This window comes from Chelonia mydas, chromosome 8 (genome assembly GCF_015237465.2).
Source record: "Chelonia mydas isolate rCheMyd1 chromosome 8, rCheMyd1.pri.v2, whole genome shotgun sequence".
In the NCBI taxonomy this organism is placed as follows: domain Eukaryota; kingdom Metazoa; phylum Chordata; order Testudines; family Cheloniidae; genus Chelonia; species Chelonia mydas.
In genome coordinates, this window is record NC_057854.1 from 62,268,417 (window position 1) to 62,292,281 (window position 23,865).

The 23,865-nt window shown below is 42.1% G+C and overlaps 1 protein-coding gene and 1 pseudogene across 1 annotated transcript in view; both read right to left on the minus strand.

Moving 5' to 3' along the window:
• LOC119566942 (complement factor H-like) overlaps positions 1-23,865 on the minus strand; it is a 54,591-nt gene that overhangs the window by 14,701 nt on the left and 16,025 nt on the right. The window contains exons 6-8 of the mRNA XM_043520784.1: positions 8,585-8,767; positions 5,888-6,088; positions 1,163-1,363 (exon numbers count right to left, since the gene is read on the minus strand). Coding sequence (XP_043376719.1) covers positions 1,163-1,363; positions 5,888-6,088; positions 8,585-8,767 — 585 coding nt within the window. The remainder of the gene's footprint in view (positions 1-1,162; positions 1,364-5,887; positions 6,089-8,584; positions 8,768-23,865) is intronic.
• LOC102942951 overlaps positions 1-23,865 on the minus strand; it is a 108,050-nt pseudogene that overhangs the window by 7,721 nt on the left and 76,464 nt on the right.

Below are 23,865 nucleotides of genomic sequence, written 5' to 3' on the forward strand. Positions count from 1 at the left end.
AACAGTCTCTGCGGTAAGGATCTCATTATCTTTTCTCACCGAATGCCCCAAAGGTACTACTAACCACCAAATTTGGCTGCAAAGAGAGAGTATCCCTTATACTGGTTCCCATCCCACTATTAGAAGGGATGCTTTTTAGGCACTGACTTCATCATATACAGTCAATAGTCCCCTTGCATTGGAATGCTACCAGATGCCAGCTGGTTTATATATCAGTGATTTCCTGAATACAGAGCTGGCTAATGACCAGATTACGTGGGACTCACAAGTGTGGTGACTTACATAGAGTGTGTTTTAAAACATTTCTAGTCACTTTCCATAAACCTTTTGAGTCTGGATGTTTGGCTCATCTTGTACTGAATCAAAGAATGGTGGGAAAGCTGTGGGGAGTCTGGCCTACTGCCATTTGCTCTAGTGTAAATCTCCTTCAACCCTCTCCTTGAACAGGAGCTGTGTGTGTTGTGTTCTAACAGAGAACTGTTATTCCGAAAACAGGCAGATTTAGGCACTGACTAGACAGCTGCCACCTAGGCCCCAACATTTCAGAGGGGGCACCCATGACCCTGGGAGAAGTTCCACTTCAAGAAGAAGTCATCTAGCTCAAAGATCCCAAACTCTGGGAGCTCATCCTCAGAGTACAGGATGCACAAGGAGGCTGCTGGGTAGGAAGACAAGTTTCCCTGTCCTGATGAGGGGAAGGAGAAAACAAGTTCCCCTTGGGGGAGGGATAGCTCAGTGGTTTGAGCATTGGCCTGCTAAACCTAGGGTTGTGAGTTCAATCCTTGAGGGGGCCTTTTAGGGATCTGGGGCAAAAATTGGGGATTGGTCCTGCTTTGACCAGGGGGTTGGACTAGATGATCTCCTGAGGTCTCTTCCAACCCTGATATTCTATGATTTCATACATATTCTATATTGTATCAGTATACATGGTGTAGCAACTAGCAGTTGAAGGTGATGGAATTTTTGGAGCAGGGATCTTTAATCTGTTTCATCCCATGGTTCCTTATCAGCTGCTTCCAGTGAGCCCTCTTTATATGCAGGCATGAATTATTTGCTTCTGTTCACATAATGCTATTTAAACCCTAGAATTCCTCAGGAAAAATTAAGAAATCTTTTAGTCAGATGATTCTACAGTATTGTAGTTTCACTGGAGATTACTTACCACTTCTCTTACATTTAGGATATGCCAATTTCCCCTCCACACACTGTACTCTAAATGCAGAAGAAGGTAGATTGCTCACATATCCATTTTTACAGTCAAATTCAATAAAAGCTCCACTTTCTAAATATAATTTCATTTCCGTCCTCCATCTCAGCCTAATGTTGTTTTTCTCTATCATTTCTGGGGATGTTGTACATGGCACTGGAAAAATAAAAATGTAATTTAGTTATGTATATCTGGATACGTCATTGGAAATTGTATTTGCTGTAACTGTATTGAGACTGACCCTGTCCCCAAATGCTATACATAATTTAAAAAAAACCCAGGGAAATATTATTAGATAAGATCTGAAAACTAAAGGAGACACAGTAAGGTTGAGAGACCAAGAAGGAACTCTAGAGAAGGAGGCTTTCCCACCAACCGAGGTGATAGTGTGGGAAGGGACAGAGAGGAGACTGAGGCTAGATGAACAGAGAGAGACAGGATTTGATTCTATTTTACAAGCTGGCCACTTTGTGACACTCAGGTGGTGCAAATGGGCCAAAACTTAGCCACAGCTGACCAACAGAATACTCTCCTTGCAGAAGGATACTCTCTGCTGGGAGATCTGCCTTCCTATTGACCTTCCCCACTCCTTGGTTGTATTACCAAGAACAAATCATGCCAAACCAGTTTGATTTATTTCTTTAACAGGATAACTAGTTTGGTGGGTAGGAGAAATGCGGTGGACATAATATACCTGGACTTCAGCAAGGCTTTTGACACCGTCCCACATGAGAAATGCAGGCTTTGTGGAGCTACCATTATTTAGAATTTAGGTGGGAAGGCTATGAGAGGTACAGAGGCAGCAATGTAGTGACTCAAGCCATGGAAGAGTAAATGAGGATGACTGGATATGAAAGCTGCGGGATGCACATGATCCTAGAGCGTGTACTTTAAAAGAGATTTCTTTGTATGAAGTGCCACTTGATAGAGCTGATGGAAGAGAAGATACAAGGCTTGGAGATGCAGGTGGAAACTATGGTTGAGTTTCGAAGGGGATTCGAGCAGGCAATGGAAGGAAGACAAGAGGAGACTGAAGGGAAAAGTCAAGACTTACGGATGCAAGCTGGACTGAGGAACTCAGAAGGAAGACTTCTGGGTAAGGAAAGTGGTCAGTGGAAGCATGTGACTACAAGAACCAGGCAGAGGAAAAGACCAGCTAGTGGAGGTGAAATAGAGCTCAGGAACAGGTTTGCTCAGTTGGAAAATGAAGATGGGGCAAAGCAGGCTGCAACCGAAGGAGGGAGGGCAAGGAAGAAGAGAAGAGCAGCTAGTCCTCTAAGAAGAGGGGAAGAGCCAATTGGGATACTCAGAGTTCAAAGCCCCAGGAGGATACTGGATGACTTGCAGAAGATTGCAAGGGAGAATAAAAGACAAGAGGACTCACAGACAGAAAGAACCAGAGGAAGGATGGAGAATCACACCGTCAGCAAGAAAAGGCAGGTATATGTGATTTGTGATTCCCCACTAAGAAGAACGAACAGGCCTGTCACCAGAGCTGATTCAGAGAACAGACGGGGGTGCTGTCTGCCAGGAGCGAAGATACAGGATGTGGAACTGAGGCTGAAGAGGATCCTAATGGGAGCAGGAAAGAATCCACTGATTGTCCTTCATGTGAGAACAAGTGACACAGCTAGGTTCTTCCTGGAACATGCCAAGGGAGATTATACCAAGCTGGGGAAGACATTTAAGGAAATGGAGGCTAAGGTTATCTATCTTACGGTATTCTGCCTGTCCCTAGAAAATGGAGATCAACAGATTATGATGATCAACAGATGGCTCTGGGATGTTTGACCACTGGGAGGCATTCATGGAGAGAGGACAGTTCTCATGGGATGGTCTCCACCTGAGTAGGGAGGGAAATAGACTTCTGGGATGGAGGTTGACACAACTCATTAAAAGAGCTTTAAACTAGGAACTCAAGGAAGATGCTTATGTAATCTCCACACCTGATTTTAACATTGAGAGGGAGGAAACTCAAGTAAAAAAGGATACAGGAATGGAGAAAGGAACATCAGTAAGAGAATGGACATTAAGGGGAAGGATAGTGCTGATACCAGTCAGGTAGGCAATACTGGCAGTAGGATGACCATACCCAATCGGGTGAGGAATGTGGGCGAAGCCAAACAGCAACACTTAAGAAGTCTGTACACCAATGCAAGGAGCCTGGGTAACTAATGAAGGAACTAGAACTACAGGTACAGGAAGTGAAACCAGATATTATAGAGATGAAGAAGATCTGGATGACATTGTAAACTGGAAATGGATTAATTCCATACGTGTGAATGGAGTCACTCCTCATTTACACCACAGTACGTGTAGGGGAGACTCACATTCTTTCCATTGACATCAGTGCAGACTTTTCAAAAGAAAAGATCAGCAAATGGCACACACCCACACCACACCATTATACGTATCTAGGATGCACCCATAAAACATCTCCACTAAAAACTCTAAAAACATATTATAATCCAGCCAACATTTGAACAGATGTATTCAAACATATTTTTAGATGAAAACTTTACAACTACAGCAGATGCTGTGAAATACAATTTAGTAACTTATGGAAAACCATGAGGAATATCGGTTGCTTCTCTTCAGTGCTAGGAGTAGACATGGTGCTGTCTGAGCAGTAGGGGATTCCACTTTTGTGCAGGGGGAGCTATAACTAGCATGAAACTAGGTAGCCTGCTCTACGCCACCCTCTCTCCATGGGATGAAATTTCATAGTGTAATGTGCAAGGTCATACATTTTGGGACTAACAACAAGCTATAAACCAGGGACTTGTCAGTTGGCAGTGACAGAGGAGGAGAAAGATCTGGATGTACTGTTTGATCACATAAGGACTATGAGCTGTCAATGTGATGAGGCCATGAAAAGGGCTAATGCATCCTGGGATGCATCAGGCAAGGTATTCCCAGTAGAGACACGGAAGTGTTAGTACCGTTATACAAGGCACCGGTGAGACCTCATCTGGAATATTGTGTGCAATTCTGGTTTCCTGTGTTTAAGGAAGATTAATTCAAACTGGAAGAGCTGCAGAGAAGGGCTACTAGGATTATCTAAGGAATGGAAAACCTACCTTATGAGAGGAGACTCAAAAAGCTTGGCTTGTTTAGCCTACCCAAAAGAAGGCTGAGGGGAGATATGATAGCTTTCTATAAATACATCAGGGGAATCAATACCACAGAGACAGAAGAGTTATTTAAGTTAAGCACTTATGTGGACACAAGAACAAATGGCTATAAACTGGCCATCAACAAGTTTAGGCTCAAAATTAGGTGAAGGTTTCTAACCATTACAGGGATGAAGTTAGGCAACAGCCTTACAAAGGCAAAACACCTAACTGGCTACAAGACTGAGCTTGATAAGTTTATGGAGGGGATGGTATGATGTGACTGACAACGATGGCATGGGGCCCATCAGCGACTGCCAGTAAAAAAATCCCTAACTGCTGGAGACAGGACACTAGATGGGGAGGGCTCACTACAAATAATTATTTCCCAGATATCTGCCTGGTGGGTCTTGCCCACATGCTCAGGGTCCAACTGATTGTCATATTTGGGGATGGGAAGGAATTTCCCCCCATGTCAGATTGTCAGGGACCCTAGTGGGTTGTTGCTTTCCTCTACAGAATGGGATATGGGTCACTTGCAGGCTTAAACTATGTAAATGGTGAATTCTCTGTAAATTGAAGTATTTAAGCCATGATTTGAAGACTTCAGTAACTCATCCGGAGGTTAGGAGTCTATTTCAGGAATGGATGATATTCTGTGGCCTGCAATGTGCAGGATGTCAGACTAGATTATTATGATGATCCCTTCTGACTTTAGAGTCTATGAGTCTAAGAGGATCCATAATTGGTTTAACAACCACAAAGAGTAAGTATTAATGGAAGGATGTTAGATTGGAGGGAGGGCTCAAATAGGGTTCCACAGGGATCTGTTCTGTGCCCAGTATTGTTTAACATCTTTATTAATGACCTGGATGTAGGACTAAAGAGCATACTGATCAATTTGAAGATGACACAAAGCTGGGGACGGGTTGGGGGTTGCCAACACTTTAGAGGATAGAGCAGCCCTGAAACAAGCCCTAAATCAGGAGCTGGAGATTTTGCAAAAGGTATTTAAGCAGCAGTGGGAGGGTTCCCAGAAAGGACTGAGATATGATCTGCAGTCTCAGATGAAATATTTGTTGAGGCAGCAGCTACAAAGTGGCCAGGCAGACTGAGAAGGCCAGCTGGAACACTCCCCAGTCTGGAATGGCAAGGCAGATAAATGAGGTGACCAGCAAACTGACTCATGGAACAGAAGGTTTCCTAGGAAGTAGAGGAGATTAGGGGAGCTTTGCCTAACATTGAACTTGTTCACAGTGCTAGCTGCAGCAAGGATTTAGGAGCTAAAAATCCGCCTCAGAGGGAAATCAAGGGAGTGCGGACACACAATGGAAGTCAGCGGCCTGGATGAGGAATTGGGCCAGCCAGAGAACCTGGGTAAGGCAAGACACTTACACTTTTCTACTCTGTTAGTAACCCACAAAGGCCCAGATGTCACCCCTCACTATGATGTCACTCTGCCATGCATTTTTTGTATTATTTAAACCCTAAAATTCCCCAGTAAAAATTAAGAAATCTTTTAGTCAGATGATTCTACAGTATTGTAGTTTCACTGGAGATTACTTACCGCTTCTCTTACATTTAGGATATGCCAATTTCCCCTCCACACACTGTACTCTAAATGCAGAAGAAGGTAGATTGCTCACGTATCCATTTTTACAGTCAAATTCAATAAAAGCTCCACTTTCTAAATATAATTTCATTTCCGTCCTCCATCTCAGCCTAATGTTGTTTTTCTCTATCACTTCTGGGGATGTTGTACATGGCTCTGGAAAAATAAAAATGTAATTTAATTATGTACATCTGGATATGTCATTGGAAATTGTATTTGCTGTAACTGTACTGAGACTGACCCAGCCCCCAAATGCTATACATAATTTAAAAAAAACCCAGGAAAATATTTTTAGATAAGATCTGAAAACTAAAGAAGACACAGTAAGGTTGAGAGACCAAGAAGGAACTCTAGAGAAGGAGGCTTTCCCACCAACTGAGGTGATATTGTGGGAAGGGACAGAGAGGAGACTGAGGCTAGATGAACAGAGAAAGACAGGATTTGATTCTATTTTACAAGCTGGCCACTTTGTGACACTCAGGTGGTGCAAATGGGCCAAAACTTAGCCACAGCTGACCAACAGAATACTCTCCTTGCAGAAGGATACTCTCTGCTGGGAGATCTGCCTTCCTATTGACCTCCCCCATTCCTTGGTTGTATTACCAAGAACAAATCATGCCAAACCAGTTTGATTTATTTCTTTAACGGGATAACTAGTTTGGTGGGTAGGAGAAATGCAGTGGACATAATATACCTGGACTTCAGCAAGGCTTTTGACACCGTCCCACATGAGAAATGCAGGCTTTGTGGAGCTACCATTATTTAGAATTTAGGTGGGAAGGCTATGAGAGGTACAGAGGCAGCAATGTAGTGACTCAAGCCATGGAAGAGTAAATGAGGATGACTGGATATGAAAGCTGCGGGATGCACATGATCCTAGAGCGTGTACTTTAAAAGAGATTTCTTTGTATGAAGTGCCACTTGATAGAGCTGATGGAAGAGAAGATACAAGGCTTGGAGATGCAGGTGGAAACTATGGTTGAGTTTCGAAGGGGATTCGAGCAGGCAATGGAAGGAAGACCAGAGGAGACTGAAGGGAAAAGTCAAGACTTACGGATGCAAGCTGGACTGAGGAACTCAGAAGGAAGACTTCTGGGTAAGGAAAGTGGTCAGTGGAAGCATGTGACTACAAGAACCAGGCAGAGGAAAAGACCAGCTAGTGGAGGTGAAATAGAGCTCAGGAACAGGTTTGCTCAGTTGGAAAATGAAGATGGGGCAGAGCAGGCTGGAACTGAAGAAGGGAGGGCAAGGAAGAAGAGAAGAGCAGCTAGTCCTGTAAGAAGAGGGGAAGAGCCAATGGAGATACTCAAAGTTCAATGCAATTTAAGTTGCATTAATGGAGGCATAGTATGCAAGTCAAAGGAGGTGATAGTACCACTCTACTCAGCACTGGTTAGGCCTCAGCTTTAGTACTGTGTCCAATTTTGGTCACCAATGTATAGATAGGATGTGGAGAAATGGGGAAAGATCCAGAGGTGAGCATAAAAGATGGTCAAAGGGATGGAATGAAAACCATATGGACAAAGGCTGAAGGAACTGGATATGTTTAGTTTGGAAGAGAGGAGACTGGGTGGGAGATGATAGTGGTACTCAAATACTTAAAAGGCTGCCATAGAACAGATTGAGAACAGTTGATAGCTCTTGCCGCAGATGGCAGGTCAAGGGGCATTGGGTTCAAACTACAGCATCGAAGATTTAGACTGAATCTCAGGAAAAGCTTCCCAACTGTAAAAACAGTAGGACAATGGAACAGACTGCCTAGGGAGGTTGTGGACACTCCTTCACTGGAGGTTTTCAAAAGGGTGCTGGATATGGTTGATTTAGAAACAACAAATCCCGAATCTTCAAGGGTGGTTAGACTAGAGGACCCTTGTGGTACCTTCTAACCCTATGATTCTATGTGACATCATAGAAGAGAAAAAGGGACATGGCAGGCTAGTCCTAAGCTATGAAATCAGGTCCAGGACACACCAGCCCACACAATCAGTTCACCATAATTTAAAAACCACACAGAAGTAGCTGCACAGCTGGGGATCACTGCACCACAGTGTAGTCTAGCCATTCCATCCTCTCACTCTAAGCAGGTTGGAGAGAGGGTGGTGTACAGCAAGCTACCTTAGTTTCATGCCAGTTAGAGCTCCCCCTGCACAAAAGTGCAATCCCCTGCTGCTCAGACAGCACCATGTCTACTCCTAGCACTGAAGAGTAGCGATCAATATTCCTCATGGTTTTCCGTAAGTTACTGAATTGTATTTCACAGCATCTGCTGTAGTTGTAAAGTTTTCAACTAAAAATATGTTTGAATACATCTGTTTGCTTACAGTAAATATTGGCTGGATTATAATATGTTTTTAGAGTTTTTAATGGAGATGTTTTATGGGTGCATTCTAGGTACGTATAATGGTGTGGTGTGGGTGTGTGCCATTTGCTGATCTTTTCTTTTGAAAAGTCTGCACTGATGTCAATAGAAAGAATGTGAGTCTCCCCTACACATACTGTGGTGTAAATGAGGAGTGACTCCATTCACACTTATGGAATTAATCTGGTGTTACACCAGTACAAGAGACTTCAAATTGGGACCATAATATGAAAAATACCACAGTTGTTTAACTCATCACAGTTCTTTTACATATAATAGATTCTTATATCTACCTAAGCAAACTGGTGGGTCTGTCCATTGGCCAGACTCACAGCTAACAGATGCAGATCCATTCATTCTATAAAAACGTTGACATTTGTATTCCACTTTTGAACCTGGTTCATATTCTTCCTGTGGAAAGACCATAATTTCTCCATTATCAATAGCTGGTGGGTACCCACACTTTCCAGCAGCCTCTAAAATTAAGTATAGAAAAAGAGAATATATGCATCAATATTTACTTACAGTAAATGCTATAATATCAGAAATATTACACAACAGCACTATCAATGTACTCGGACAGATCAGGAAAAATCCCAAGGGAAAGGTGAAAAAGAACCCTCTTGATATTGGAACTGAACACAAGATACAAAAAATCTTATCTTTAAGATAAGAAGCAGCACGATATTCATTAACAATTAACAGTGTGGAACTGATGGCAAAACTGATGGCAAAACCAGCTGCTTTACCTTTGTCAAGATATGATTCCATGTTGCTTTTCAAGCAGGCAATGTAGGTTAGTTTGAGATCCTTTGGACCAATCGTTCTGCCTTAAGCACTGACTAGCAGGGAAATGGAAAGTGAGAGGCTTTGGCCCAACCCCTCCCCTCTTAAGGCTCATGTGGGCCAATCAGCTTGCTACTTGTCACTGCATGCATGTGCAGTACCTACTTTCTCCAGGACCATATTACCATGTAGGGTGCTTGATGTACCCAGCACTTGTCTCAAACTATTATGAATTATGACATTACCAGGGTATGTGAATATTGAGAGCAGAGAGAGAGACTGAGGGTAAAATAATGGTAAGAGGATACAAGCTAAATAGAAGTTTGGATTATACAGGCCCAAGGAGTGGAATATGAAACACAGAACAACACTGGAATGATAAATGAGTGTAAATAGTACAAGAAATACCACACAAAAATGAGGAGAGAAAGGAAACAAAAAATAAAGAAAGAACCCAAGAACAGAAAAACCTATGGGTGTCCCTATAATTGATAAAAGCAGAGACACAGCTACACTTTCCCCTTTGGAAAGGCTGCTTGGCCAGGTGGATTTAAAAAGAATTCATAGAGAAGCCAAACTCATCATTTGAAATTTACTCTGAAATGCCAACTGCCATTTCCTCTCATTGCTCCTCTTCTCACAGAAAGGGAAGTGGGACCGGGGTAAACAAGGTGAAGTTTTGAAATGGTAAAGACTAAAAATTACATGAGTAGTAATAAAGCTTTACCTTTACTCATTACATAATTTGACAGGTTTCCCTTCCCCCCCTTTTTGCTTTATGACCTACCCCTTTTGCCTTTTGTCCCATCGCCAGGTCTCATTTTTGGAAGTGTGCATTTCTGGCACTAGTGGCCATTCTGAAAAGAAGAGGGTTTTTTCCCTTTATATTTAATTCATGCTTATTAGCTGCATTAGAACTAAGAAAAAAGTTTGCTTGCCCTTTCCTCATTTTAACAAGAAAATGTATTAAGTGCAATTCTATTATTTTATGCATTTATTATAATTTTAAATCAAGTAATTAAATAATTGTACCAAGTCTTAATAACAGGGGAGTAAAGGAGAAGTTTTAATATATATAATACATATATATGTTGTGATGCTGACAGACCAGCTCAGGCCCGAGCTAAAGGCCAATTCACTTGCGTATTAATAGAGATCAAAGGAGATATTAATTGTATTGTTTTCCCTCTATCTATATCCTCTTGTTTACTGTTACATTATATTTACATTATACATGCCTGGTAATTAAATAGCCCTAGATCATAGGGTGTGTTAATGTAAGTGTATTCAGGTGTTAGAACTTCATGAAAACTAATGGAATGCTACATGTATTGTTTTCACTTATCTATTCCTATTATAATATAATGACAGGTATTTACATTATGTATATCCCTGTAACTAAATAACTCATTGAATGCAAAGGAAGAAGGGTGCTAAATTCAAAGCAATTGGTACAGATACTTGTCAGATTGTTGTCTGTGAAAAGAAGCTATAAGTACCAATTCAAAGAGAGGTCCTTTATCTTTGGACTGTTTGGATTCTAACAGGGCAGATTTCAGAGTAGCAGCCGTGTTAGTCTGTATTCGCAAAAAGAAAAGAAGTACTAGTGGCACCTTAGAGACTAACCAATTTATTTGAGCATAAGCTTTCGTGAGCTACAGCTCACTTCATCCGATGAAGTGAGCTGTAGCTCACGAAAGCTTATGCTCAAATAAATTGGTTAGTTTCTAAGGTGCCACTAGTACTCCTTTTCTTTTTGTTAATAGGGCAGAGTATCTGGAAAAGAAAACTGAGCTCCCCAGAATTATTCTGGTAGCCCTGAAGGACTTTGGGAAACTGGCAGTTTATTGTGTGTCTGCTACTGTTCAGAATTACAAACTGTGACTTACCATTTATTTTATTTTACCTGCTTTAACATCTCAATAACTCTCATCCTTTTACTTAACTAATAAACCTATAGTTGGTTTACTATAGAATTGGCTACCAGCATTGTCTTTCGTGTAAGGTCCGGAGTACCAATTGATCTGGGGTGAGTCCTTTGGGACTGGGAGCAACCTGACATGGTTTGATTTTTTGGTTTTAATAACCTTTTCTCACAAAGTTCAGTATGTCTGGGTGTTGAGATAGGCTGGAGAGGCTAAGGGGACTGTGACTCCATGGGAAGACTGGTATAGTGAGCCAGGAGTTCATATTTGTTACTAGCTTGGTGAAATCTAATTATAGAACATACCACCAGTTGGGGGTGTATGTCCGTGTTTTCTGATAGTCTGCCCTGACAGTCTCACTCACAATGGTGAGCCACTCCAAACAGCCTTACATATGTACACCATGCATTTCTCTTATTTGTACAGAGAAATATTTGTTATGCATTTAGTACATTTTTAAATAGTCAATAATTATACAGTCTTAATGAAAGAGGTATAATTGAGAAGTGTTCATGAATCTATAGAATTATGAACTTTTAGAGTACTGTATGCTTGTTAACATAGAATATCAGAGTTGGAAGGGACCTCAGGAGGTCATCTAGTCCAAACCCCTGCTCAAAGCAGGACCAACCCCCAATTTTTGCCCCAGATCGCTAAGTGGCACCCTCAAGGATTGAAACTCACAATCCTGGGTTTAGCAGGCCAATGCTCAAACCACTGAGCTATCCCTCCCCCCAAATGCAGTTAAGGCATTTCTAATAGTCATCAAATAATTGATTCACTCTCTATTATTAGTACTTTTGTTAATTTTATGGAATTGTTTACTCAATTTTATTTAGAACTGTACTGACTTCATAAAATTATGTTTTTCTAAAAATGCATCATTATATATATTAATACTTCTCCTTAAATCTTCTGTCATTAATACTTTGTGGAATTATTTAATGGCTTTATTTAGATATGTACTAACAGAATTAAAAATATTTTCCTCTAAAAATGAGGAAACTGAACATTAACATAAATGTCCTAACACTTATTTGTTCTGCTGTTATTAAGGATTTTTAAATTAACTACTTTATTTAGAAATATATTAACTGCAGTGAAATTCATTTTATCCAAAAATGCAGGATTTTATGCAACACTCCTCTATTCCTCTATCATTAACACTTTGTACAATTATTTAATGACTATTAGAAAACTACTAAATGCATAAAAATAGCTCTCTCAAAATGCATGAGTCTCCTTTATTCCTCTGACCATAAAACTTTATTTAGAAATGCAATAACTGCATATAAAATATTTTTCTCTTAAATGCATGTGAACATATGTATGTGTGGTAACACTTTATTCTGCTATTATGAAGATTTCTGTTAATTAGCACATTTCTAAATAATTATTAAATAATTGCATTACAATTATTTTTTCTCTAAAAACTCATGTTAACCCTCTTTTATTCTACTGTCATTAAAACTTTGTACATCTGTTTACTAGATTTTATTTTTCTTTAGAATTGCACTAAATGTGTAAAATCATATTTTCTTCCTAAAATGAGGAAAAGGCCAGAAAGCTATATTTACTCATTTAGATCTAATGATTCCAGTAAGGATAAATGAAACAGAAAATTTAAAACTTTCATTTTGTTTCAAAATGCCCGTTAGCGCCAAAAATGCACATGTCAAAAATGAGACCTAGGATATAAGGGAAAAGGAGTGGAGGGGAGCAAAAGGGGGAGAGGGACATGGAAACCTCTCAAAAATCATATGATGAATGAAGGTATAGCTTTTTCCCCACTAGTATGTATCAATTTTCCCTAGGAATGGAGAATGAAAGGCAGCCAAAAAGTGAGTGAAAAAACTCTCACAGGGTCTCTCAGCTATTAGCTTTCGACATATCACTCAACTTTCTATAGCCAATAGCTAACCTTTAAGGCACTGGGTCCATGTTTGGGGTCATATGGACGCTTTCCACCCCAGAGACAGCGCCAGAGCCATTGCATCTCCTTTCAACACAATGGTTTATCTTGGTGCTCTGTGGAGTGCACAGGGCATATTGTATGCTGCACTGTAGTTTAGGGGGAATGAAATGTATGCTTCCCTTTGTGGTGCTCTAGCTCTTCTGCTAAGACCCTGCCCCTCTGCCTCTATGTGATGGGTAACATCCCACTGGGTGCAGCTCCTACATTTGGCACTGAACATCATTGGTTTAAGAAGGGGGCTTCTGAAGATAGGACACCCTCTGTGAGAGGCTTTTCACTTTGGAATTTGTTTCTTTCTGTGGCCTGCCATACCCTGAATTCTTTCATGCTGCAAAAACCAGCTAGTCTCTCAAGCTCTCCGAGATGGTTGAGAGAAGTCAGTTGGTTGTGGTTGTTAGACATAGTGGGCTCTTTGTTTATATTCGTATATGTTTTGCCCTGATGGCATTATTTTAATGATGTGACTGAACTGTGTATTTAATGGTGTATAACCTAGGATAGATATTTTTGTCTGTTTATCTTTATTGGTATTAATAATCACAGTACATTGACTCTGATATTTTTATTTTGCTTTTTACATTTGTAATTTGTTTTTCATATTGCTGGGGTCTCATTATCTCTGTTGTACCTTGTACTGGGAAAAGCTCAGTAAGGCTGAGATATCAGGGAAAACTGAGTGTCTCTGGTAAGAGAGATAAGACTGTAAGAGGGAGAATTCAGAGAAACAGAAATACATAAAGAGACCATAATCAACCATAACGAAGGCTGATATTCGTTCATCTGTTTTCTCTGGAGCCTTATTCTAAACCTGTATTATTGCTTGGTAAAAATATGAGCTTGATTGTGCCACCCTTATTTGCATTGAGTAGTGCCTGCCTGTGTGAGTAACAAATGTCCACTGATTTCCACAATACTAGTCATGGTTCTACTCACTGTGAACATGGGTGGCTGACTAGTTAGTTTTTAGAACCATAGTTTTGGTTTCCAAAACAAAGTGGTGTTGCACTGCTAGTTATTACGTTCATTTTTTTAAATATTCACATTCACCCTGAGAGCCAATGAAATTCTGGTATGTGAAAAGACAAACAAAATGAACCAACAGAGTGACACCACTTTTCTTCTGGAAGCTTGAAGATATAGGGTGAAGTCTTGGTCCTATCAATGGACGTTTTTCGACAGACTTCAATGGAGTGGGAATTTCACCAATTGTGTATTGTCTAGTTCATCTGCAAGTGGTAGTGAAATTGTGGCCCTAAAAATCAGAAATAGAGAACAATCACTCTTATTCACATTATGTTGAGGGTCAAATCCTGAAGTCCCGATACTGGACTAGGCTAATCAAAGTCAATGTTAACTATTCAACATGAGCAGGAGTGACAAAATTTGGCCCTCACCTTTTATTCAGAATTTGCTCAGGCCAAACTCCCATTGAAATCCACTGAGGGCTTGCTTGAATAAGGAGCTCAGGATTCGGCCCAATGGGAGGATGATCTCATTAAACCTATATTATCATTGCCATGGAACATCACAAACTGGAAACAGATTTGCTTTCTGGTTTACAAGAGATATTATATTTGTGCATTATAAAAAGACAAAAATACAGGGAAGTAAAGATGTTTCTGAGTAAGACTGAAGTTTTTGATTCCAAAAATATCCTATATCTACTAGGCTATTTTAGAAATAGGAAAGTAAAATACCTTTGCATACTGGTAACACGGACCACTTCCCTTCCTTACATTTTACCATCGGAAACCCAAAAAGGCTCAGACCTTGCAAACATTGATAACGCACTCTATCGCCAGGCAAATACCTTTGCTGCTTAGCACCTCGAATCCTACCATAATGAATCTCAGGTGGAGGTGCACATCTCATATCTGGAAAGAGATGAGAACTTCTGAAGTCACTGACACATTCCCATGTGGGTAACTAAATCACTTACAGTATTCCATTAGTTTTATATACAATCTATTCAGATCCAGTCTTGATTAATTAATGATGTCACTAATTAATTAAGCTATTCAGATCCAGTATTGATGCTTCTTAACTTAACCAGTACTGTTCATTGGAACATTTCAAATTGCAGGGAGGCAACAATAGGGCTATCCAGTAGTAAAAAAAATTGGTTTAGGATGCAGGGAATGAAAATTGAAGGGTCAAAAACTTATGGGAATTTGTCAAAATCATCAGTTTCAAGTTTGATGAATGTTTCATGTTTGACGAATCAGTGTTTATTCTGTTGGAAAATTTCTGACCAACCTATCCAAATCATACTCTGCTTTTCCTCCCCAACTCACAGAAACTCCTCTGTGGGTTCTCCCTTGGAGCTTATGCTCTGTAGCTGAAGTGGATATGCAACTAGTCTCTGCCAGGTTCTCCCCCTGAAAAAAAAAAACAGCAGCAAAACCATGTAAGCTACTGAAATAAACTTGTCCTGTTTCCCCTCCATGCAAAAGTGGTAGGGCCTTCAACCTCAAAATCTGTGGCTCTCAGGTGACTGGCTTGAGAAAAGAGTTGTCTTTGCAGAAGCCACTTGTCTCTACACAGATGACCCTATGGCCCCTTATAGCACAGCTCCAGCAGGTATCAAACCTACTAGGAGACCTTGCAGAGTGTTAGTACACAATCCTATGGCCAGTGTTACAGCTCTTCCCAAGAAGTCATTGGAAAAAGAGAAGAGAGGAATTGCAGTTCTCCCTTGGAGTGTCAAATCACACTCCTTTCTTGACTATGTGTCAGTAACAGAATTAGCTACTGGAATGAGTTACTGTTTATACAGCCTAAGGAACAAGAAGTCACCTGCAGACTTGAGAGGTAGCCTCCTTTCCCAAGAGATACTGGCACCATTGCAAACAGTGGTAGCACTTGAACTGTGACTCCACTGAGTGCAAGGGCTTCACAAGATTGGCCTGTAGCTGATCTTTCACTAGGTCCAGAGATTCCGTGAGGTATAGAGTAAGGATCTGAGGTGCATCCTCACCAAGAGTTGGTAGCATTTATTTCCTGAGTGCTCAACTACCTCCCGCAGAATCCCAAATATTCATCAACTTGTGTGGATTATCCTGGACCAATTCAATTTCTATTCCCAAGGAGGTGATTGCCCTTTTCATAAATTCCTGGTACATTTTGTAATCATCTAGAACAGGGGAAGATGATTCTGAAACAGTAGCCTCATCTGGCAATGATGAGGAAACACTGAGTGGAAGCATTAAACTGTCCATCCGCTCTACCATTTGCTGAACATCCATAGCAGGAGGATCAGAAACTAGAGATAACCTCCCTCAGCTGCTGGGTACTGGTGCTGGTACTGAGAATGTTAATAGATGGAGAAGGGCACAGAACAGCGACTAGGAGAAGATGACCTGAAGTCTGGAGGAACCCCCCCACACACACCCATAAATTCCAGAAAGGCCACTGCTGTATTTGATGTGATACTGGGGCCCAACCCCAAAGGAAGGTCTCTCTAGATATGCTCCTGTAAGAGTCACGGTGCCACAGCTTGACCAATGTGATTAGGAATAAGCAGAGACTTGAGACCTTTAAATATGTAGGATCCCACTTCTAGTTTGAAGAAGAGCCAGCATGAGAATGCCAAGGTAGTGCAGTACTGTATGGAGTAGAAAGATCATGGGAGCTGGACCAATGTAAGATGCACAGTTAGCAGAGGAAGCATCTGAGGATTTCCTGATGCAGGGACCAGCTGCCCAATAGAGCATCCTGGCTCTGGCACTACTGACAAAGGCTCAGTTCCTGATGGTACCAAACATGTTGGTGCCAAGAAAGATGCCAGTTCCAGGGCTTGCATAGCGGGAACTGTTGAAGCCTACATCTTGTTCCTAAACTTTTTATCCATATTATGCACAAACAGCTGTCTACCATCAACCAAAACATGGTAAACTGAAATAGCTGCCAAATGAACTTTCAAAAATGAGTTAGATAGCCCCTCCCTATTAAAGTACATTAAATATCATAAAACACAAGGTATGGAAACTGAAACAAGAGAATCAGATTTTTCCTGCATACAAGCCACAGATGTGGACTATTTCAAATAAACCCAGTGACCTCAAAGTGTAAAACGACTCAGATGTACACTCTCCATCAGACATTGTTTTACACATCCAAAGTTACCCTTGCCGATGGTGAAGGGGGATTGAACTGGACACTTCTGAATGACCAGCAGGTCAACAAGTCCAGCATATCTGGAGGCATGCTGATTAACACTGGAAGACTGTTCAAATTGGGTCTGTAGACCTGAGAAATCCAGTGTTCCACTGGCCTCATATTGAGCTGCACAAATGGAGTCACATAGGTAGTAGCTACCATGAGACCCAGGAAGAAAAATACTTTATGAGTCTGACATATTTGAATGTTTAAAATATATTGCACTGTTTTTTTTTAAATCTGTACTCTGGTAGGAATGCTTTCTCTGCTGTCATATCAACTATGGAGTCCCTGAATAAAATTATCGGAGTTGGACAGGTATTTGACTTGTTGACATTCAAAAGCAGACCCAGGTCTGAAAAAAAGGGTAATTGTTGTATAAGCGATGTGACTGAATAGATCCTTGTGAACAGCAGGCATCACTAGCCAGTCATCCAAATATGTAAACAAAAATACTTTGCTTTCACAAATGAACCCCTACTACAGAGAATCATTTGTTAAATGCTCTTGGTGTTGCGGACAGACCAAACAGGAGCACCTTGTACGGGAAATGGGGCTCTGCCACCACGAAATGAAGATACTTTTAATGACTGTGTCAGACAGAAATATTAAAATATGTGCCCTTTAAATTGAGAGTTTCAAACCTATCCATAGCTGAAAGCAAAGGAATCATGGAGGCCAGAGTTAACATACAGAACCCAAACTTCCCAATGTACTTGTTTAGAATTTGTAGAATCATAGGACTGGAAGGGACCTCGAAAGATCATCTAGTTAAATCTAAATCTAAAATTGGACAAAACCTCCCATCCTTTTTGTGCAACAGAAAGTATATTGAATAAAACCCCTGGTCCCTCAGCTGTTTGGATACCTTCTTAACAGCCCCTATCAGAAGTAATTTCTGCACTTCTGAAAGTAGAATAGCCTTGTGAGACATTCCCAGAAAAGTGAAGGTAGGGATAATTGAAGGGGGTAGTTTCTTTAACTGAATGGTAAATCTCTTCTTTATAATTTCTAGGACCCATTTGTCTGTTCTAATAAGATTTCTATTTGCTGATAAAATGGACAAGTCTGTCCCCAGACAGAGGAAGGAAAAGGTCCTTGCTGTTTGATTGCTGACTTTCCATCCTCACATCAGATCTGAAGCCTGGTGCTCTACAAAGATGACAGAGAGGGAGCAGATTGCTTAGATTTAGACCTCAGTTTGAAAGACCTCTTCTTGTATTGGCTCTGGAATGATGCACATGGCTAGAGTTGCTGCTGACATCTTTGATTTGATGAGAAATAAGCTGAAGAAAACCGTGGTTAATACTGCCTCTGATCATGGAAAGAAGGAGCAGAAGGTCTCCTGCTAATAGAACAAATAAGCCCAAAGAGCAGGCTCTCATTCTACTCTCCTTCAGCTTTCCCAACTTTCTCATCCTTTTCTTTACTTAAAAGACCATCCCCTTGAATGGGGAGATCCTCCATCTTTATTCTAGTATCCACATCCAGAGAAGAGGAGCAAAGTGAAGCATGTCTCCTCAGAGTAACTTCAGAAGCCAATGCTCTGGCAGAAGAGTCTGAAGCAAAGCTCTGAGAGTGTGCTTTGCCACATTTTGACCTTCCATTACAATTGCATTTGCCAATCTCCTTTTGTAATACGCCAAATCCTGTGCAAACACTGCCATCTTTTCCCATAAGTGGAATTGATAGTAGGCAATAACTGCTTGATAGTTTGCCACCCTAATGCTAAGAGAGGAAAAAGAGAACACCTTTCACCTTAGGGAATCAATCTTTTTTTCCCTATCAACAGGAGTAGAATATGCTTGTCCAGACCCTATCCTGCTACTGGGAGCAGCCACCACCAGTAAATTAGGTACAGGATGTATGTGAAAATATGAAAACCTCTCTGAGGGTATCTGATATAATTTGTCTGCCTGCCTGGAAATAAGATGGCAAGAGGCAGAAGTGGTCCTAACAGTCTTAGCAGGCTGCAGCAGATCTCTGAGAACTGGTAACAATAACCTACTCTTGGAGGTAGCTCCAAGAACTTTCCCCAAACACCAGGTTTTTTCCATTCGTATTGAAGTAAGTTCCACATGGACACCATGCAATCCACCAGAACATGGAACTGCAGAGCATCGTCAGAAAGTGAAGAGGGAGAAGTCACACTTCCTTGCTCCTCTGGTGACAAATTGGGAGCTATGTCAGCATCTTCTTGTGCAAAAAAGGACCTATCTTCTTCAGACAGAGTATCCGGCAGCACTGCCTGAAGTGCACCTGGATCCTTTCCAGATAAAACATCAGTTCAATTATCCATATAAAGGACAATTGAGAAATTGCTGCAGAGGAGGAGGAGGCATAGAAGAATCAAGAGAGAGACTAATAATGTCCTTTGCCCTTCTCCTTTTTTCAGCTGAAGAGGATGCAGACCTCAAAACTGGTGAAGACTGTCTCTTCCTTGAAACTCACTGTTTCGCACTTGGATCTGGATGGCACAAGATCTTGTGAAATCCTCAGATTGACTTGGTCCTTGAAACTGACACTGGAACTGACTTCGGTTTTGGAGCCAGAGCCATAGAGACCCTGTCAGAATTAGATAGATCGAACAACTCTGGCCTACAGGATCTGGCACTGCTAACAGCGGCCATCTTCTCCCTCACCACCTTCTTCAGAACAAGCACAGCTGGAGATAACAATGAGGCTCTTGGTGCTGTAAAAGGCAATCTTGTCTTTCTGAAGTAACAATGCCTTCGAAACCCTGGCTGCCTGAGCGCAGGATCTGGAGTTGGACCTGATGAAGGTCCATTAAAGTAATTGAATCCATCACCTTGATGATGAAATCATATCCTTAGCAATTAGGAAAAACACCTTCCATGAACGGTGTAGTAATGTGAATGTCACTAAAGGCTCAAATGGTGGTCCTGTAAGTTTAGACAAAACCAAATTAAAATCCCAAGGAGGAAGGGGCTCCCTAAATTGAGGGTAAAATCTTTTCAGGTCTTTAAGGAATGTAACTGTTATGTAATCAGAAAAAAAACAGAAAAGTCATCCACATGAGGGTGAAAAGTTGTTATTGCTGCTAGGGGAACCTTGATGGGGAAATTGCTAAGCTTTGCTCTTTCAGGTGCAACAGCAGATAGGTGAGTATATTTTGGATGGATGAATGCATCGGTTAGACTCCAGTTTCACAAGCCCAGATAGAGAACTCCTTCCATTTTGACAGCTAGGTGGATGACTTTCTGCTACTCTAACTTACTCTGAGCAAGCCTGCTCTTTGGGATTTAACCGTGGAACTTTCAGGCTCCATGAATGAAGGGACTGCAGGTTTGATAGTAGCAGCCAACCGTTGTCCATGATGGATCAAATTTGGGTGCAATGCGGGTGAGATTGGAATTGCCACTGTGAGGTCCTATAGGGTGGAGGAACCAGAGTTGGCAGGGCCATGCTGGGGCTATAAAAATAACCCTGGCATGGTCCTGCTTTATCTTTAGCAGCACTCTGTAAAAGAGTGGTATTGGGGGAAAAGTGTAGTAAAGCTTTTCTGTCCAAGGTAGCAGTAAGGTGTCTGTGATGGAGCCTGGACCATGGCCTTGCAGGGGTCAGAACTGTGACATTTTCTGTTGCATTTGTTCACAAATAGGTCTATTTGGGAGTCCCCCACTGCTGGAAAATGCATCTGGTTACATCCAGGTAAAGAGATCAGTCGTGGTAACTAGAAAATGACCTGTTCAGACAGTCTGCTCTCTTGTTCTGCAAACCTGAAAGCTATGATACCAGTCAGCTCTGTGTTCTTGGGGAACCAGGGCGCAGTATCCAGCCTGTCTGACTCATGAAGGACACACACACACTCAGCCTCTGCTTGAACCAAAACCGATCAGAGAAAAGACTTGCAGAAAGCAGTGAAGGGTGGTGGGAGACACACCTAGACCCCTGCTGACAAGAGTGATAGGATTAAGGCAAGCTAGATTGACCTGGTCCACTCAGACTTGCTCTGTTAAGGTGTGTGTGTGTGCATGTGTGTGCGTGTGTTCATTTGGTTCTGGGGTTGGAGGAACCCAGCCCTGGGGAACCTAGGTCCTGCAGGATAGCTCCATTGGGAGAGGACTTGCAGAAGGGAGAAGTAGAGCTCCATATGAAAACACAAGTGACACAAGCAGTACATTAATAGAATTACAGAACTCCCTCCCCCCAGAAGAGTAACCCTAATAAATGAGTGTACCCCAAAGTAATGGGCAAATCTGGTAACAGCTAAAAGGCGTTAAGGTTGATTGAGTGGGCTAAGCAAAATTCCCATAGGTTAATTGTTTCCTGACAAAGGAGGGATGAGCAAGCTCCTTCCTATTTGTTGAGGTAAACATTTCCCATGATATGAGGTAGGAAAGACTGACAGGCAAATCACCCGGAGCTCTCTGTCGTTGATATGAAGAGCGAGTTTCCTCCAGGACCCAAACCCCTGAGTTTGGATGGGCCCCAGGTGAGCTCCCCATCCTAGTACCAACATACCTGAGACCAGAGTCTTCGACAGTTGAGTGCAAAGGAAAAGAACATCTGCACAAACATTGAGAGGATCCAACCACCAATTCAGCGAAATTAGAATCCGCAAGTGTATCAAGAGCACAGTGTCCTGATGAAGATGTCTTGGTGAGTACACTGAGGCCCAGCTATGTCTGGAAGTTCCTAGATCAGAAGTTCTTCATGAGAGGGGTCCTTGAATAGGGACTGGGAGGGACGGTGGTAAAGAGGAGTCGAAATAAACTAGAGGGTGTATCCTACTTCTACAGTGCGCAACACTCTCTGGTGATACTGGACAAAGGAAATAGGAAAGGCGGTTTGCAAACAAAGGAAAAACAGGTCTTACTTCTGGAAATAGATATGGCGCCATTCAGCATCCCATCTAAACACCTGCTTAGAACCCCCTGGATGTGTAGGTGGGATAGACATTGATGAAGAGGTAGGAGGTAGATGAAGCCTATGCCTATAACCACTACTCTTCTTCCTCTGCAGGTCATGTTGGAGAGCTGGGGCAGAATACAGGAGTGGTTGCTGAGGTCTGAAGTGCTTCCTGGAAGGAACTGGGGTATACAACGCAAGGGATTTTTAAAGTTGCCCTTTACTCCTTTAACCCCTGGAGCTTAGCATCAGTATGCTCCAGAAAGAGAAAGGCTCGCTCAAAGAGCAGATCTTGCAAAGTCTGTTGGACCTCCTGGTAGAGCCCAGAGGACTGCAACCAGGAGCTCCTGTGCATGGCCACTGCTGAAACCATGGACCTAGTAGCCAAGTCAGCCAAATCCAGAGCAGCTTGCAGAGAGGTCCTCACCACAGATTTTCCCTTATCCACTATCGAGAAGAACTTCTGCCTAGCATCTTCCAGGAACATGCATTAAAAATTTAACATGGAGTCCCGCATATTAAAGTCGTACCTGCCCAATAGGGCATACTGGTTTGCAATCCTGAGCTGCACTTCTGCCTCCCAGTAGAATAAACTCTCTTAAGAAACAGATCTAACTTCTTTAAGTCTTTTGATTTTGGTGTTGCACCCTGATTCCCCTGCTTTTCCCTCTCATTGGTGGAGGATACTACCAGGCATCCCGGAGGAGAAGGGAAATGAATGCAGTTTTTGGGGGTACATAATACTTGCCCTTTTTGAAGTGTGGAGAAGGGATGCAGAGGTCTTCCGCAGTACCTTAAATGGGTCCATAATGGCCTCAGTGAGAGGCAGAGCCACTCTGGAACGACCTGCAATGTCTAAAGTATTGGCCAGTTATTGAGAGGCTTCTTTTATTTCCTCCACCTGTATGGCAGACTTAAGATAATCCTCTTTAACAATTCTTGGTGTGTCTTATGGTCATCTGGGGGAGACAACATGCTCCCTCATGAGACTGCCTCTTCAGAAGAAGAGGAAGAAGAGCCCAGCACCAGGTGTGGATACTCTTCCTCCATTTCTAGATCTGTAGGATTCTCTTCAGCCCTTGATGTCCAATAGTAGGCTCAGTACCAGAAACAGGAATGGGTGCTACCCACTGGGAAGATGCCTCACACATTTCTGATGCCACTGAATTGGAGTGCCTGGAATATCATGTGGAAAAGGGGGAAGAGCCCAGTAGATTACAAAAAGGCCACTGGACAAGCATATACCCCCAGTGTCCTCCAGGCCTACTTGATGGTACTCCTGTCACAGGATCCATGGAAGGGTGACAATGTCTGGAGGAGGGGTAGTGAGAGTGGTTGTGAGGATGGGAGATTTAGAACTGGACCTCTCATTTGGAAGATGATGACTCTGCACCCATGGACCACAGAGGTACCGTTCCAGACAGTGTTGGCAATCAGTGCCGAGTTGGAGAGGCCTGCAGAGATGTGAGCGTCACGGAAGGATGAGCCCTCAAAGGTACCCGAGACTGTCACAGTACCGAGCACTGTAGCAATCCTGCTGGTTATTCTGTCTGTCGGCACTGACAGCATCAGCTCTTGTACTACTAGTGATGCTGGCACCGACAGGGTCACAGGGTCCCTGGCAACTACCAATGCCTGTGGCGTAGTTAGTACTGGAATAGTGTGGTGTGGCGCCATAGTTGTGGAAGGAGCTCCTTCTGGCTCTGGACTTGATGGAACCTGCCTAGGTGCTGGAGTCAACAGTGCCATCTTCTGAGGTACGGAAGAAGAGGAGTATTTAGACAGAGACCGCACTTTAGTCTTATCCCCATGCCTAGCACAGCACAGTGCCAGGGATCTCTGCCTTTCTGCAGTTGGC